Source organism: Ambystoma mexicanum, chromosome 5p (genome assembly GCF_040938575.1).
Source record: "Ambystoma mexicanum isolate Mex_15411 chromosome 5p, UKY_AmexF1_1, whole genome shotgun sequence".
Taxonomy (NCBI): Eukaryota; Metazoa; Chordata; class Amphibia; order Caudata; family Ambystomatidae; genus Ambystoma; species Ambystoma mexicanum.
The window spans coordinates 804478433-804494190 of NC_090930.1; the positions used below are offsets into that span (position 1 = coordinate 804478433).

Here is a 15758-nt window from a genome sequence, read left to right on the forward strand (position 1 = left end):
TGAGTGACTCCCTTTAAAGCAGGAGCCACGGATCGTCGAGAGGCGTCGAAGACGGTGAACTTGACGGCGGCGATGAGAAGTTCAAGGGTGCCGAGACCCCGATGTCGATCCAGGCGGTGCTCGTCAGCGACGTCCTGCGAGGATGAGGTGTGCGGGGCACCTCGGCGATATTGTTCATGACCGCCAAGAGTTTCAGAAGAGCTGTGGCCCAATCGAGGACGTCGAGTCGTCGAATTCTTTGTGGCCTTCAGGTGGCGGGAAACCCACCGGCGGATTCTACTCGGCGCGTTGGTCGTCCTTGACTTTCTCCGGCGGGACAAAGCGGTCGACGATGCGGACAAGGGAGTCCTTGGATTCAAATGTTCTTAGGCAAAGGAGCGGGAAGCTCCGGTCGTCGGCGGCACGGCGTCAAGTGGTCCCCACAGCTGGGCAACACAACTTCGACGGGCCTCCAGCGGTTACACAAACCTGTGAACCCTGGTCGACGGCAATGGACTTCGACAGCGGCGAAGTCCGGGTGCTTCACTTCTATCTCCTCAGCGGTCCCATCTCGGGTCGGCAGCCTTTCGAGGGTCTGACTCCAGGGAGCTTCGGCGAAGGTTTAGGCGGTGCTCGATGGTCCCTCGGACCACGGGACGAGGGCGCCTTACCAGGTCCTCTCTCGGATCAGTCTTCGACAGATTCGGCAGCTTTCAGATCGGTCGAAGCAAATGCAACAGCAAGTCTTCGTCTTCCAGCTGGGCGTCGAGGATCAGCAGTTCCAGTTACTCTTAAAGTGTAGAAACAGCTTCTGAACGCTTCTGAACAATTTCCGGTGGTGAGAGATCCCCAGATATACTATTCTGTCTCTCATCCACACTGCTGGGTCACTCTCAGCAGCCAATCGTACAGAAGGGCATTCATGCAGTCAGCCAATCAGGCACAAAGTGCATTCAGGCCATCCTCCTCCCTCTCAGACACTCACAACAAGGAATGTGGATTGGGACAAGTACCCAGCCATTCAACACTACACACTGCACACTGCATTCAGGCCAGTTCGGGCAGGGCTGTCTCAGTCTCAGTCTTTGTCTCTCATGCCAGAAAGCAGACAACAAGAAGTGCATATTGGTCACACACTCCATTCACCCAGGTCCCACCCACAGGAGGTACCTACAACATACAGTCACTGGGAAGGCTCCAGCTAGTCTGGCATGGCCTTCACAACACCACCATATTTGGCACTTCCACCCAACAGCCAGTCAGGGGGAAGGGACAGAGTCAGAGCTTCCCAGGACTTTGGGAAAACAAGGTAATAGGTAATAGAAAGCAAGAGGCCACAGGGGCCATCTTGTTTTCCATCAGGAATCAACTGATTCCAATGGCAGGGCCTGGGGATCCCCAAAATGGAGGATACTCAGCGCACCTGTCAAAGTCAGCATGGAGCTGCCACCAGCCTATACCCGGCTCTGCGGGCCACCCACAGGTGCCCAAAAACATACACTAGGGGCACAGGGTTGTACCCCCACCCACGGGTACCGTAAGGGTATCCCACGGGTCTATTCACCAAACCAAAAGAGAAAGAGCTGCACCGCCAGGAGTCCCACATGAACTCTTGCGTGGAAAATATGACAGAACACACGATAAAAAGGCAGTAAAGGACAAGGATACGGAAGCCCTGTCCCTCCGATGCATTTCCAGCATCACACTGTGCACAGAAGATGATCGCGAAAACAAATCTCATGAACCAGATCTGCCAGATATAAAGTATAGAGATAATAGGGTTGGGGACCCTAGATCACGAAGGAAGACTCATCTAAAGTCATCTTCTTCATGGCAGTAATTGGCAGGAGAGTGAACCAGGTCTGCCACAACTAAAGCCAAGAAAGGCCAGGGGAAGGGAGCCATCCCCCCTGGTGTTGTGAACTGTGAAACTATGCCAAGAAAGGCCAGGGGAAGGGACTCGTTCCCCCTGGGATAAAGGAATAGTGAACATTCTGAAACAGAGGGTTGGAGGATCAGCAACCATTTTCTTTTGTGAAGTACTGAAATCCGGGGAAGGGAGTAATTCCCCTTGGTATTGATGAACTATGCAAAACCATAAAAGGAATAGCCTGGCAAAGGGAGTCATGCCCTCTGGTGTTGCGACACTGTGCTGCTGGACTACCAGGAGAAGAGAGGCATTCTCCTGGAACACATAGACCAGGGGAAGGGAGTCACTCCCACTGGTGGTGGAAATCCAAGGAATAAGATACCTGGAGAAGGGAGGTGTCCGCCAGGAACACAATAAGGAAGAAGCAACTATGGGCAATAAAGTATGTTGATATTTGAACTGGAACTTTACCTTTTGAGTTGAATTGATAACTTTACTGCTTGTTGGCATTACAACCTGGTACTTTTTGTGCCTTGGAAAGGAATTGAGACCTGGGGAAGGGAGTCATTCCCTCAGGTAAAGATCCCACCTAACAACTGGAACTGTGATCCACTGTCCAGAAAAAGGGAACCATTCTTCTGGACCAAGAAGATCCACTACCTCTCGAGTTTAGTTATAAGTGTGAGGGACAGAAGTAGGCTTTTTGCCACAGGACGGTGGACTATTGATTTATACAGACATCCTGACCAAAACCGTAGCATTTTAGGAGGTAAAAAAAAAGCACTCTTATAGTTAGGGAAAGTTAGGTTTTCTCAGTATTTTCATGACTAATAAAAGTAGATATCAAGAACTATGTGTGCCAGTCTCCCCTTCTGAACCTTTAGAGTATCTTTACTTGAGGAACTTAAACTCCAAATACAAAAGTTATCAAACTTTTGCAAATTCTCCTTTAACTATGTCCCAATCAACAGTTTCATGAAAGGTTGGGAAAAAAGAGGCCTACCTGAATATTTGATTGGTTGGAAGGGTGTAGAGCCTAGCATGTGAGGCATTATGTGTTACATTTGAAGTGCAATATGACATGCAGCCACTTAAACACATGAAAGCAAACGCTGCTGTAGCGGAGATTGCTAAATCGAAGGACACATGAGAACATCCTGAACATTGATTGTTTTAAAGTGCTGCAAAAAATTCACAAATCGGTTGAGAGCATTTCAATTCTATAAACAAGCCAATAAAAGAAATGCTATTATTTAAACAAAAAGGCACACTGCATAGATTACCACCAAATTAGGTGTTGTATAAATAATTTCTCAAAATATGATGCATAGTGCTTTGAAGGCTATTCTGCCATACATAGGAAGCTAATGTATCAGTCAAATAATTGGGATGATAGAAAAGGACTCTGATGTACATATGTATGCACCTTATCACATGCAATTTCAAGAGATATTTCTATAACCTGCCTCCGGTGGTGGATGCCAATTTTTATCATTGGAGTGGGGTAAATATGTCCCACAAAGTGTGTGGGAGCAACACATCATAGCAATGTAGCCCTAATAAACGAATGTGTTAAAATTGTGCATTTTACAGCACATTTTTTGCACAAAGAAATGGATATAAAGCGATTACAATTTACAAACAAAATGTGAAAAAATAAGAGATGTCAGGACACCAATAGTATACAGCATCTTTTGCCAACATGTTGCCATTATACCTTTCCCATTATTCTGCCTGTTTAAAAATACCTTTTTATAATGGCAGTCATTTTTCTGTAAAAGGACAAGCCAGTGCTGGCTCTGCCAATAAATGCCAGTATTCCAATGCCAGAGACTACAATGCCACTGTAAGAAAACATGTCCATAATGCCACTGTAAGAAAAGCGATCCATGTTGCCCATAATGCCAGTAATGCCACTGTAATAAAACATGCCCATACTGGCTGCACCAATACAGGCCGTTATTGCTTGGTTCTGGGGGCATCTTGTGGGGTGACTAAGGAGGATTGCAATTATAATTGTTTTTTCATATCGCTCTTCATATTTGTGAGTTGTTTCTAAGCGCAGGATCAGGATGCAAACCTGTGTCGCGCTGCATTGTCTTGCTTCCAAGACAAACACGTTGCCCCTGAGCTATCCTTCAGGATGCCTCCCTGAGCTAGTGGTGATGTCCCTTGGGGTGATGTGGAGAGAATCCTCTGGTCAACCCCACTACCCTGTTAAGAGGGAGAGACCTTGCAGCTGGGAAGCTAGAACACCAGAGAATCAGTGATACAATGCTTTGCCGGTTCCCAAAAGAAAGTATTTCATTTAGCCCTTGGGTTAAACACTGCCTAAGAGAGCTGAACTCCCTCACTAATGACCCATTTGCTGACTGAGTCCATTTACCTTGAGATGGAAAATAAACGCTGGACTACATTCAATAGAAACCCTCCTGAATATTAGGCACTCGCTTGGTGTGTCCTTACAGACAGCAGAGCCTCACCAGGTTTTCTTGCAGTGCTTACACAATGAGACGCATGAACTCCACCGGCTCAATAGGTTTATTTCTGTAACTTGCCCAGCGATTCCACTATTCTCCGTAATGCAGCATTAATCGCACTGCATCAGAAATGCGCGTAGCACAATGCAGGAAATGGTGGCAACATTAAAATTGCTTCACTGACCCTCACCCACATGTAAAGCAACAGGGAAATGCCATGAGGAGGTAGGGCAGTCTAAAGCAATTGAGCAAAGACCAGCATTATGGGTCGCCTTTTAAAGGCTTGGCCTAACTGTACACTCTCAAAGCATCAGTAACCGAAACAAGAAAAAAAATCCCAAATGGCTACCCTTGGTTGTTGCATCAGCTTGGGACTTACAATGAACAAACCGAGTGAGATACCATCTTTCTAAGCATAGATCAAAGATGGAAAAGGTCGGGTATGTAGAAAAAAAGAAAATTTATTCAAAAACGCATGTTGTAAAACTCAGACCACCTGGTCATGACAACTAACAATAATAAAAAATCAAGGATACATTTCAAATATAAACATCAGTTTGGCCAAACGTAGTAATTTGAGAGAAGATTAGCTAATAACTTCTCTAGATCCACTTAGCTGTGACACAAAATAAGGTGATGTTGGTAACCTATGGGTGACTTATTTCAATGCATTTGTTTTTACTTCATATATGCATCAGCCGCCAAAGACAAAGGGTGTCAAAGCAAACACAGGTGAACCAATTGGGCTTAGTCAGAGTATCAAACTCATTTACAACCACAGGTGCAAACCCTTGCACAATCCCAAACTCAGGGGAGTCATCACAGGGCTACATAAACCAAGGATCTCAGTAGGTGATGTAGGTGTTTGAGGCCATTAAGGGGCCAGCAGTATTTTTAGGTGACCTGACTTTCTCCTGCCCAAGGACAGGGTCTACGTTATGGTGACCATACCATTATCCACCAGCTCAAGGAGGTTCCTGCCCCCTTGGTAACCCCACTAGTATTCCACAGAAAAAGGCAGAAGACTTTGTCACAACCCATAATCTGCCGTAGACAGTGTTAAGTCAGTTGAGAACATAAATATGCTGTGCATCCACATTGGTATGCAGGATAATTAAAAATACTGAGAGTGCCACTACCGAATGATACGGTCATGTTTTTACATTCCGCCGAGTTCTGTTTCAGTTAGTGCTGTAATAATGCATATTACCTAACTGAATGGTACTAATGTATCCCCACTTGAGGAAATGCAGAGTGAGCCCTGCCAGGATCCAAAACTGTGATTGCAGTCTGCTCTGATTTCTGAAGCAAGAGCGTAACTGTTGTCACATAGTACCTCAAGTACACAGGCAATCACCTTACCTCTAAATCCCTCAATGGTCAATCTAGGTGGATCCTAACCTCAGTGCCTCAATAAGAACGGTAACAGAAAGTGATGCATTCCTCCCTTCTTTCCAGTCTCCTGCAAACCGTCCCGGCCTCCTTGACCTCTGGCGAGCCTCAGTTGTCTGTGGTTGCCTTTGGAAACGGCCTTCTGCTGCTTCCAGGGACTGCAGCGTCTCTGCAGCGGTTCCCTGCTTCTGGCCTCCATTACTCTGCTTCTCCACGTGCTCCAGCCTTCATGTTCGGCTGTTTGCCCAGGAATCTGCTTCTCTCCACTGTGGAACCACTGCAGACATGTTTGGTACGCCTATGCCAGGGGGCAGGCGGTCAATCATCCTGCCCTTGGGTTTCTCTGCATCCCGGTTCCTCCACTGCTGGGATCGAAATCTCCTGCTTCCTCCTGGGAGGGGTCTCTCTCTTCGCAAAGTCCTTCTTCCCTTTTTATGTTGTCACAGATTGACTAGTGTGCTTACTCTGGTTCGTTGGAGTATTCCACATTACTCCACACTTCTTACTTCAATAGCTGGTCCGATAGCACAGCGAGTAGAGCGCTTGCTTTGACATCTGTGCAGAGCCTGCTGATGCAGGTTTGAATCTTGATAGGGCCAAACTCAGCCTTTCATCCTTCCGAGGTCGATAAATGAGCACCACACACAGTGGGTAATAATAAGCAGCGCTCAGATGCCTGAGGTTCGTAGCGCTATAGAAATGCTAAATTATTATTACTCATCAGTGGCCCAGGCATCCCTGTACTCTGTGTTCTTTCTCATCTCAGTGGTTCTTGGAGAAGTGATGTTTTCTACTTTACAGGAATACATGGGAATGTGGTTATCTGAGGAATCCTCCATGGGATAATAGGGTGAGGAAGACTAGGGTGCAGTGGGACCATCCGTGTTCTCCTTGATTTGTCCTCCATTGTCCCATGGGGGTTTTACACTCCCATGCAATCCTCCTACAGTGCACAACCCCCAGTGGGACTATTGGACTGTGGCCACACCGCCCTGGTCCCATGGGAAGGCCCCCCCCCATGGGAGAAGGGACGACATCCAAGGATTCGTCACACAGCCTATAACCCAAATTTCTATTTTTTTTACATTTTCTATTTTATTGTGTTTATGGTTAAATAAACCTTACACATTTATTACACAATACAGTACTACAATCTAGATTTCATCCTAAGAGCTCTTGCACGATTCATCAATATTAGTACACCTTACATTTTATCAAAAAATCCTTACATTTTTCAACAATCAATAACCATTTAAGCAGTTTCAATTCATGACTAAATTCCGTTTCAAAAACCTAAAATCCCAGTCAATTTATTGCAAGCACATGTTACATTCATCTTAGTGTGCTTGTAATTATTAATAAAAGACACATTACCAAAACTTCTGAAGTGTCCCCATACAGTTCTTATTTGCAGGGTGTGCTTTTGCCATGACCTTTAAAATGTCCCTCAGAAATCTTACAACTTCTACAATTGTGGTGATTTTCCTACCTTGAATTATTCTGGCCCAAAGATTTTCTGCGATTACAGAAGAAGTGAAGTGGACAAATCTCTCGAAATAAAGAATCCTTTTCCGCACGAGAGTTGGGCATTTCATGAATAGATGGTACAAAATCCCATCCTTGGCCCCACCTCTTCCAAAATGTGTACACAATTGAAGCGAAATCTAATGTAATCCGTTCATTTTTTCGGAGGGAAACTGAGCCACATAGGGTCGTATGTTAATCACATTAGTATATTGGGTAGCAATGTCTCTATATAGAGCCAATCTTTGAAGGTCCATTTCGTCACAGATTCTGTCCCATTTCCTCATACCCTTTTTCAATTTGTGTAACAGTGTCCCCCGGAGTATTGGCTTTTAAAAGATGAGACTCAAACTGAAATTTCAATTAATTCAATATTTTCACATTTCCTTGGTTCATCGCTCTTTTTAACCCGTCAAATAAATTATTTTTAATCTCTTCATTTATTTTCCGAATCTGCCCCCGTCATCGGCACTGATAGGCAACCAAGATTGAAGACCAAATTCCAGGCGGATCACAATAATAGGTACCGAACCAGGTAAGCCCAGCACTTCCCGTCAGATTCTCCCCTCCTGATGGTCAAACCACTTTCTGTTGTTAAAATGAAGTAAGTCCGTACCATACAAAACTGCCGCCGTAGCCTTTGCCCTATAAAGATATAACCGGGACAAGAGCGAGAAAGCACATTTCCTACGCTTAACAATTTTCATAAGAGATCTCGGGGACAGAACCTTGGTGTCCATTCTAATCATGCTTAATTTCTTTGTCCCCACATAGGATATCAGATAGCCCAAGTATATGAAATGAGATACCACCTCTATGTTTGCCCCTTTGAACATTAAAACATTGAATCTCATTCTCCTCCTAAACCGGTAGAGAATTCTGAATTTGTCAGGATTAATATTACAAGCCATTCATGTCCATGTAAGCTGCCACCCAGTCCAAACCATACTGGAGCCCTCTGATAATGTAATCCAGGCTAAGTATATCGTCTGCATAAGCTATGCAGTCTACTCACAGTGCCCGCATTCTCTCTGGTAATCGTGGGTATTGTTGGTTAATGCTCCATAGGTCCGAAATGGAAAGATAAAGTGTGTGGTCGAGGACGCACCCCTGTTTCAAACCCACATTCTGCTTAATCGATTTGAACAGGTCCCCCTCCACATTAAGACGCTCCCGCACGTTCGTTTCACGTGCAGGATGATGTTCGTTTCACGTGCAGGATCAAAATATTCAGGAGGCTGTTATGTTCCACAAGGCCAGCTTGGCCACAATTCCCCCCTCACAACCCTGCCAAATGCTGATGACAAGTCCAATATGCACCATGTTTTGCATAGTTACTTGTTAGGACCTCCGGACATTACTGGCTACTGGACATTTGGACACCTCACCTCTTTCCCTGCATTTCAGCCCCTTCACACATGAGACGGTTGCTTGAAATCGGTGAAACAACAATGTGGTCATAGAAGGACTGGACAAAGCTCATTTTAAGCATCTCGACATGAGGAAAAAAACTCAAATGCTCGAAAAACTACGCTTCAAGGCTCTGAGATGCACCGTTTTCGAAATATTTGCACCTCACTGCAACATGCAAGGGTGAGGTGACGGGTGTGAAGCGTGCACCGAAGGTCCCAGTATCCTGCAGCATGCCAACTCTCACCTCTCCTCCATGTCTGCTCCCGGATATGTCCGGGGGATGTCAGCCAGCCACATGAACCCATTCCCAGTGCAGTTTACTTCAGCGTGCAAAGCACATCAAGCCATAAGTGACTCGGAACAGCGACCTACAGGATAATTGATTTTTAACAATTGATAAGTGTTATCATGTCTGTCTACAGAACTCGTGCGGATTACGGGTACTTTTTGCTAGTAGGTTAATAAATGGAGACACATAAAGCGCAAACAACATTGGGGAGAGAAGACACCCTGACAGTACCTGCTTTATCACAGCTTCTAGGTCGTTCATAAGTTACTTGGTCATCTTTACAAATCCCACAGAAAAGCACATCAGCTCCATCAATTGGCAGAGAAAAGCCCAGCTGAACCTATAAACAGCCTTTTCTGCATCTAATAAAAGGGTGAGCTGGGCCCCTCGTCTGACTATGAAGTCTACTACAGACACGGCGAGTCTAATGTGGACTGTGGTATTCCTGCCTGGCACAAAACTGTGCTGCTTCCATTTGGTAAGTTCCGAGATAATAGTTGCAAACCTGTTGGCTAGAATTTTTGTATAGATTTTACTGCCCACTTTGAGAAGCAAAATCAGTGTGTGAGACCCACATAGCTCTTACTTCCACGAGGGGGTCGCTGGGATGGTGATTGTTAGGAGGAGAGTGGACACTGGTTAGTTAACCCCTCTAATACGTCTTTCACTAATGCGGTCCGAACCGGTTATGCATGTTATTGTGTTTTGGCATAATCAAGATCCTTGTGTAAAAAGTGAAATCACCAACAAACGTTTCTATATTTTAGTCAAAGTAAATATGCAGTTGATGCAAATGTGTACTGATTCTAACTTGCCATTATAGTCTTTATCGTGTTTCATTCTTATCTTATAGGTTCTTTTCTACGTTTCTCCGGTCAATAGGCTAGTGGGAGCACTAATGACGGTTTTGTCCCTCTACCCTGGTAAGCTTTGGTGCTCATGTGTGCCTTGTACATGGTTTTTGGTGCAGGAAAACTGAAGCCAAATATCAATGTTAATCTGTTCTAGTCGCGTGGCCACTGTAAATGCATGCCTTATTGCTCTAATAGTTTTTATCTTAATAAGGATAGCAGGTATTACGTTTTATGATTTATCTCTCTCCTTAAAAAGGCAGTCTTTGGTTTTCTTCAATTCAATTATGTGGTATCCAGTCATTTTATTGCAAACATAACAGAGTGCACAATAATACCGAAAAACACAAAAGATTAAATCAATATATAAAGGGAAGTGGGGTAAGGGGTTAAAATGGTTCGGGATGTGGTTGGGGTGGCATTATAAGGGTAGAAAATCAGGGAGTTTGGGGGAGGTGGTGTTTTGCCCGGGATGAAATGTACCACTCTGTAATCGTTGTCAGTAAAATCACATATTTATGTGCCATATTGCCTCATCTTTTGCACTACATGTTTGTCTCTCCTTCAAGGTGCAAGTGATGTATTATACAAATCTTAATTAGGGCCTGTTACCCAAGTAATGCAGAGTCCCTCCCTTCCTTCTCTCTCATCAATGCAAGATCTCCTATCCTGCCCGACCATTAGTTTCACTCCCAACTATTTCTGCAGTTACTTGCCGAATTACCACTCATTCATCCCTTTCTCACACTTTCCCTCTTCTGGCTCAATCCATCATTTCATTCCCCTTAGTGCAGGTTTCATCTTAAGCTCCACACTGCTCCCCTAAAATCAGGGTATGAACTTTCCACATTTCTTCCAATTCACCAAGAGTGGCAGTACTCATTCCACTTAGTCTCTTTCATGGCCATCAATTATTAACTCTGTTGCGACCTGGAGAATGGGGGCATGTCTACCATTGTCTTTGGGGAAGGTGAAGAGTGCATTTCTAATGCGGCCTCCCTCCGATTAATAGTGCTATGTCAGTGAACTGTCAGTCTTCCCAGCGCTCCACCAATGCTACATCCAAAGCAGAATTCGGCCTCCATGGTTTTTCTGGAACAATAACAGTGGCCTTACAATAACGACCACAATCTGTACCATTGTTCCCCTTAAGCACTGTTACCTGTTTAGTACATTTAGCTATTTAAAATGTGTACACTCTGTACTTATCAAATACAAATGCTGACTGCTAACTTGATCTGCGTCTGCACTTATTTGAGGCGCAAGTGATGCTTTGCATAATATTTTAACTGATGTCAAATTTAGCTGCTAGCGGGACATAGGACATCAACTCCTGAGGGAATAATTTCCATATACATTTATAATTATTGACAGTTGAGACTTGTGGCCCTGCGTTACATCCAGATCTCTACCTACCATTATCCAGGTTTCTACCATTAGAATATTATGAAATTGGCAAATGGATAAATGAGATACTTTGCAATGTATCATTAAAAGTACAGCACATCACATATTCTCCAGGCACTATCCACTTTAGGAATGCTGACTACGGGTGGAACGTTTTATGTTTTTTCCGCATTTACCTTTTGGGCCTTCTGAATGAGAGAAAGGAGAGTGAGGGGGCAATTTAAATCTTTAACTGACAATTGTTTCTTGGCCATATAATTGAATGGGATATTGTTTTTTCTTCGCAAAAAATTAATCCGTGTTTGTGTGTTCTAGGAATGATTGAACATGGTCTCAATGATTCCTCACAGTACAGACCTTGGAAAAGCACATCAGACGATCTGAACTTCCAAGAAGTCACCCCACCTCTGGACGACTACGTCTCTGTGTCTGCAGATGACATTTCGAGTTCAAATCCTGAAACTGGTAGGGAAGATGAGAATGTCTTTGAAAGCCCTGCAGTGCAGAGTCCAAAGGCAGAAGTGTCTTTGTTTCAGCCACACAAGGACAATGGCGTACACAATTTCAATGGCATGGGCCAGCATTTGAAACCTCCATCTCGCACTTCCCCAGAATCCTCGGAAAGTGACTGGGAAACACTGGACCCTAGCATACTAGAGGAAAACAATGTGAAAGAAGGGGAACATGACAATATTATACTTGGACAGGCAGAGATACTCCATACAGACTCTCTTACCTCGGAAAGTGTTCCAATTACTGTGCAACCCCAAGCCAATAGTGGTCAGGTATACGTACAAGGACTAATATCTGGTCTGGAGGAGGACCATTATGGAATGCCTTTGGCCATCTTTACAAAGGTAAATATTTGAGCAGCTGCAAAAAGTCAACAATGTCGGAAAATATGTGTAATACTTTATCTAATAGTACATGTACATATATGTATAGTTTTTCCTTGAACATTGTTAATTTGACATTCACCTCGTCTGAACAAGAGGGATCTGTGCATCGTCATTGTATAAACCGGTCCAGATGCAGTAGTGGTTGCAGAGTAACTATCTCTGGCTTAATGAGTTCCTCCTTTTTGGTTCAGTGGCTCACCCATTCAGCAGTGATATATGATACAATATGATATGGCATTTATAAAGCTCCTATACACAAATGTTTCAAGGCGCGACGAGGTAAGGGATGGGGAACAGAGAGAAGACAGACAACGATCTTACTAGGCCAGGTGCCATTCAGAGAAGGGGGGAAAAGGAAAGTGCGGGGGGGGAGGGGAAAGTGCAGTACATGGGATAAAAAATAACAAGATAAATAAGAGCGGCCAACTGGTGGCAAGTGCAAAGTTGAGTGCAGGCATAAGTGCTGGTGGGGGGACTGTAGGGATGCAGAGAACAGTCCCCAGGTGCAGGGGTTGCCAGGGAGGCAGTGCATGTGTGCAACTGGCACGGCATGGGCACGAGAACAGCTGGGTGGCCAGGTAACCAGTGCAGTATCAGCCAGGACGTCATCAGGGGAGAGGGGGAGAGAAAGCAGAAGCAAAGAGGAAGGTTTTAAGTTGCTTCTGGAACCGAAGATGGTTCTCCTCAAGTTTCAGGGAGGCAGGGAGGCTGTTCCAGAAGGAGGCCCCAACCCGAAGAGGGAGATCTACCACCAACTCGTTGCTTGGAGAAGCGACTGACCCTGAGGGAGTTGGAGGCGGATGAGCGAAGATCTCGAGAGGGAATATATTTAGGAAGTGAGAGTAGAAGGTATTGGGGCCCCAGACCCCAGAAGGCCTTGTGGACGATGCAGAGGGTTTTGAGCTTAATCCTCGCAGCTACTGGGAGCCAGTGCAGAGATTTCAGTCCTGGCGAGATACGATCCCTGGGCTTGAGGCCAAGGACAAGTCTCGCAGTCCTGTTCTGAGTGAGTTGCAGAGGGTGGAGAGTAGAAGCAGGAAGTTTCAAAAGAGGTTGTTGCAGTAGTCCAGCCTAGAGAGCACCAGAGCTCTAGAGACAGCGAGCTTCTGGGGGAAGGAGAGGAAGGGAAGAATACCTCTGAGGAGGTGCAGCTGTTAGTGTGACTTCTTAGAGATGTCAGAGATGTGACGAGAGAAAGAGAGTGTGGAGTCGAAGATGACACCAAGGTTTTTTGCCTTGCAGGTGGGCGCGGGAAGCGGGCCAAAAGAGGCCGGCCAGTGAGCTACAGGAAAGGAGGAGTGGGTGTGCCAATGAGGAGAATCTCAGTCTTACTGGCATTAAGGCAGAGGTCATTGGCGGCACACCATTCCTGGATTGCTGAGGGACGGATGAGAGGTGGCCGAAGGTAGCCTGAAAATGAGCTGAGTGTCATCCGCATAGCACTGAAAGTTAGGGCAGAGAGCGGCAATGGGGTGGGCAAGGAGTGCCAGGTATTGGTTGAACAGCCGGGGAGAGAGGATAGACCCCTGGGGGACACCACAGATAGAAAAAAGGATAGCAGAGCGGAAAGACCCAAGTTCGACCTGGGATGGTCAGTCAGAGAGGAAGGAAGACAGCCACGCCATGTCCTGACCGGTGATACAGAGGTTATCATAGAGACAATCAAGCAGGATGGCACGGGGAGAATTAAGCAGGATGGCATGGTTGACTGTATCAAAGGCAGAGGAGAGATCGAGCAAAATAAGGACACAGGGGGTGTTAGAGTCAAGGTTGGAGAGCAGGTCTTCACGGATGTTCAGGGGAGCAATTTCTGTGCTTCTGGCAGTTCTGAAGCCGGACTGATGATCATGAAGACAACCAGCAGATTCAGTGTGGAGATTAAGCTGGGAGATGGCCAGTTTCTCCAGGAACTTACCCAGGAAGGGAGTGATGGAGATTGGGCGATAGTTAGCCGGGCAGGAGGGATCAGCAAAGGGTTTCTTAAGAAGAGGGTGCACAAGGGAGTGCTTCGGGGGGAAGGGAAGACTCCAGCAGCGAAGGAGTGGTTGCAGAAGTTGGCCAGGGCAGGAGCCAGGGTGTCGATGTGGTCCTTGATGGTTTTGGAGGAACAGGGGTGAACCTGTTTTGACGAGACTTTCATAGATCGGAGTTGTCTAGAAACCTCGCCTGCAGAGAAAAGGGGAAAGGCAGAGAAGGAGAGAGGGGGGTGGCTGCAGAAGGACCAGAGGAAGAGCAGGGAGTCAAGGGAGGGGAGAGGAGGAGAGTGAGGAAAAGGATGTCCTGAGTTTTAGAGATGAAATGAGAAGCCAGTGCCGTGCAGAGGGCCTGGGAAGGGACAGGAGAGGTAGAGACTGTTGCTTGCCGATTTTAAAGAGTTCAGCCGAGTTGTTGGATGCTGCTGAGATGCGGGCTTGGATATGAGCCCTCTTCTTTGTGAGGACAGAGAGCCGTTATTGCCTTTGGACAGGCGGCTGGCCAGTTTGTCATAGGATGTACAAGAAGCACACAATTTCTGCTTGGCCACCCTGCACTTGCGTTTTAGGGTGATGAGGTAGGAGTTGTACCAAGAGTTGCACTTTGCTTTGGGCTTCAGGCGGATCCTCATGACAGGGGCAAGGATATCACGAGTAACAGATATAGCAGTGTGGAGAGGGCTGAGTCAGGGTGAGAATCAGCCAAGGGGGAAGAGGGAGCGTGAGAAAGTGGCAGCGAAAGCCTCAACTGATACGCGCTTCATGGGTCGAATGACCGAGAAGGTGGGTGGCAGTGATGGAAGTGGCTTGGCCTGAGGGGTAGAGAGGGTGAGCTGGGAGGGAGGAGAAAGTGATCACTCCAGGAGAAAGTGATCACTCCAGGAGAGGGGAGTGGTGGGAGGGACATAAAGGGGAAGGTGTGGGGAGATCAGAACATCCAGAGTGTGCTGTGCAGAGTGAGTCGGGCCAGAGGGGAGAATAGTGAGTGAGAGAGAGTAGCAGAGGTCGCGAAAGAGTCCAGAGGGAGGACAGGAGGCATCCAGGTGGATGTTAAAATCACCAAGGAGAAGGAGTTGAGTGGTCGAGATCAGGAGGAAAGAGGAGAGGTCTGCCCACATGGATAGGAAGGGAGAGATCTGACCAGGTTGCCGATAGATAGTAGCCACAGTAAGGGAATGGCTAGGGGACTACATGGTATTAAGGACACGTCTCTACATGTCCTTGATACCATGTAGAGACGTGTGGATCTCCCATATTAAAACAACACTGAATGCAACGAGACTGAGTGTCGGATTAGTTGCAACTGGTGCAGGTAAATCAAAGCTTAGCATTATGTCAAACATTATAAAAGGTACCAGGGTTCATTTGGGAACTTTCACATGGATGTCCTTCGAGTAGTATATAGGAATTTGTGTTGCCAGTTCTGAAGAACTGACCCCCATCCCAGCACATACGGAGGTACGTGTGCACCTGGAAAACCGGTCTGCCCGGGCTTTGTTCTAGAACCAAGAGCTACTGGAATGCAGTTAAGGGTGCGATCTGCAGGGTCCCCATCCCCTCCATGCTTCCTCTCGAGCTCTGAGAAAATGGCCTCTGAGAATACTGGATATGATTGGGCCTATGAGTCTCTGAGCCAATGATTCTCTTGCCCAAAACCAAGTCTTCTTTGAATACATGCAGT

General features: G+C 46.1%; 1 protein-coding gene across 1 annotated transcript in view; it reads left to right on the plus strand.

The window, feature by feature from the left end:
• The window catches only part of AVL9 (AVL9 cell migration associated), a 933501-nt gene that overhangs the window by 668577 nt on the left and 249166 nt on the right, over nucleotides 1-15758 (plus strand). The window contains exons 9-10 of the mRNA XM_069613227.1: nucleotides 9801-9870; nucleotides 11521-12062. Coding sequence (XP_069469328.1) covers nucleotides 9801-9870; nucleotides 11521-12062 — 612 coding nt within the window. The remainder of the gene's footprint in view (nucleotides 1-9800; nucleotides 9871-11520; nucleotides 12063-15758) is intronic.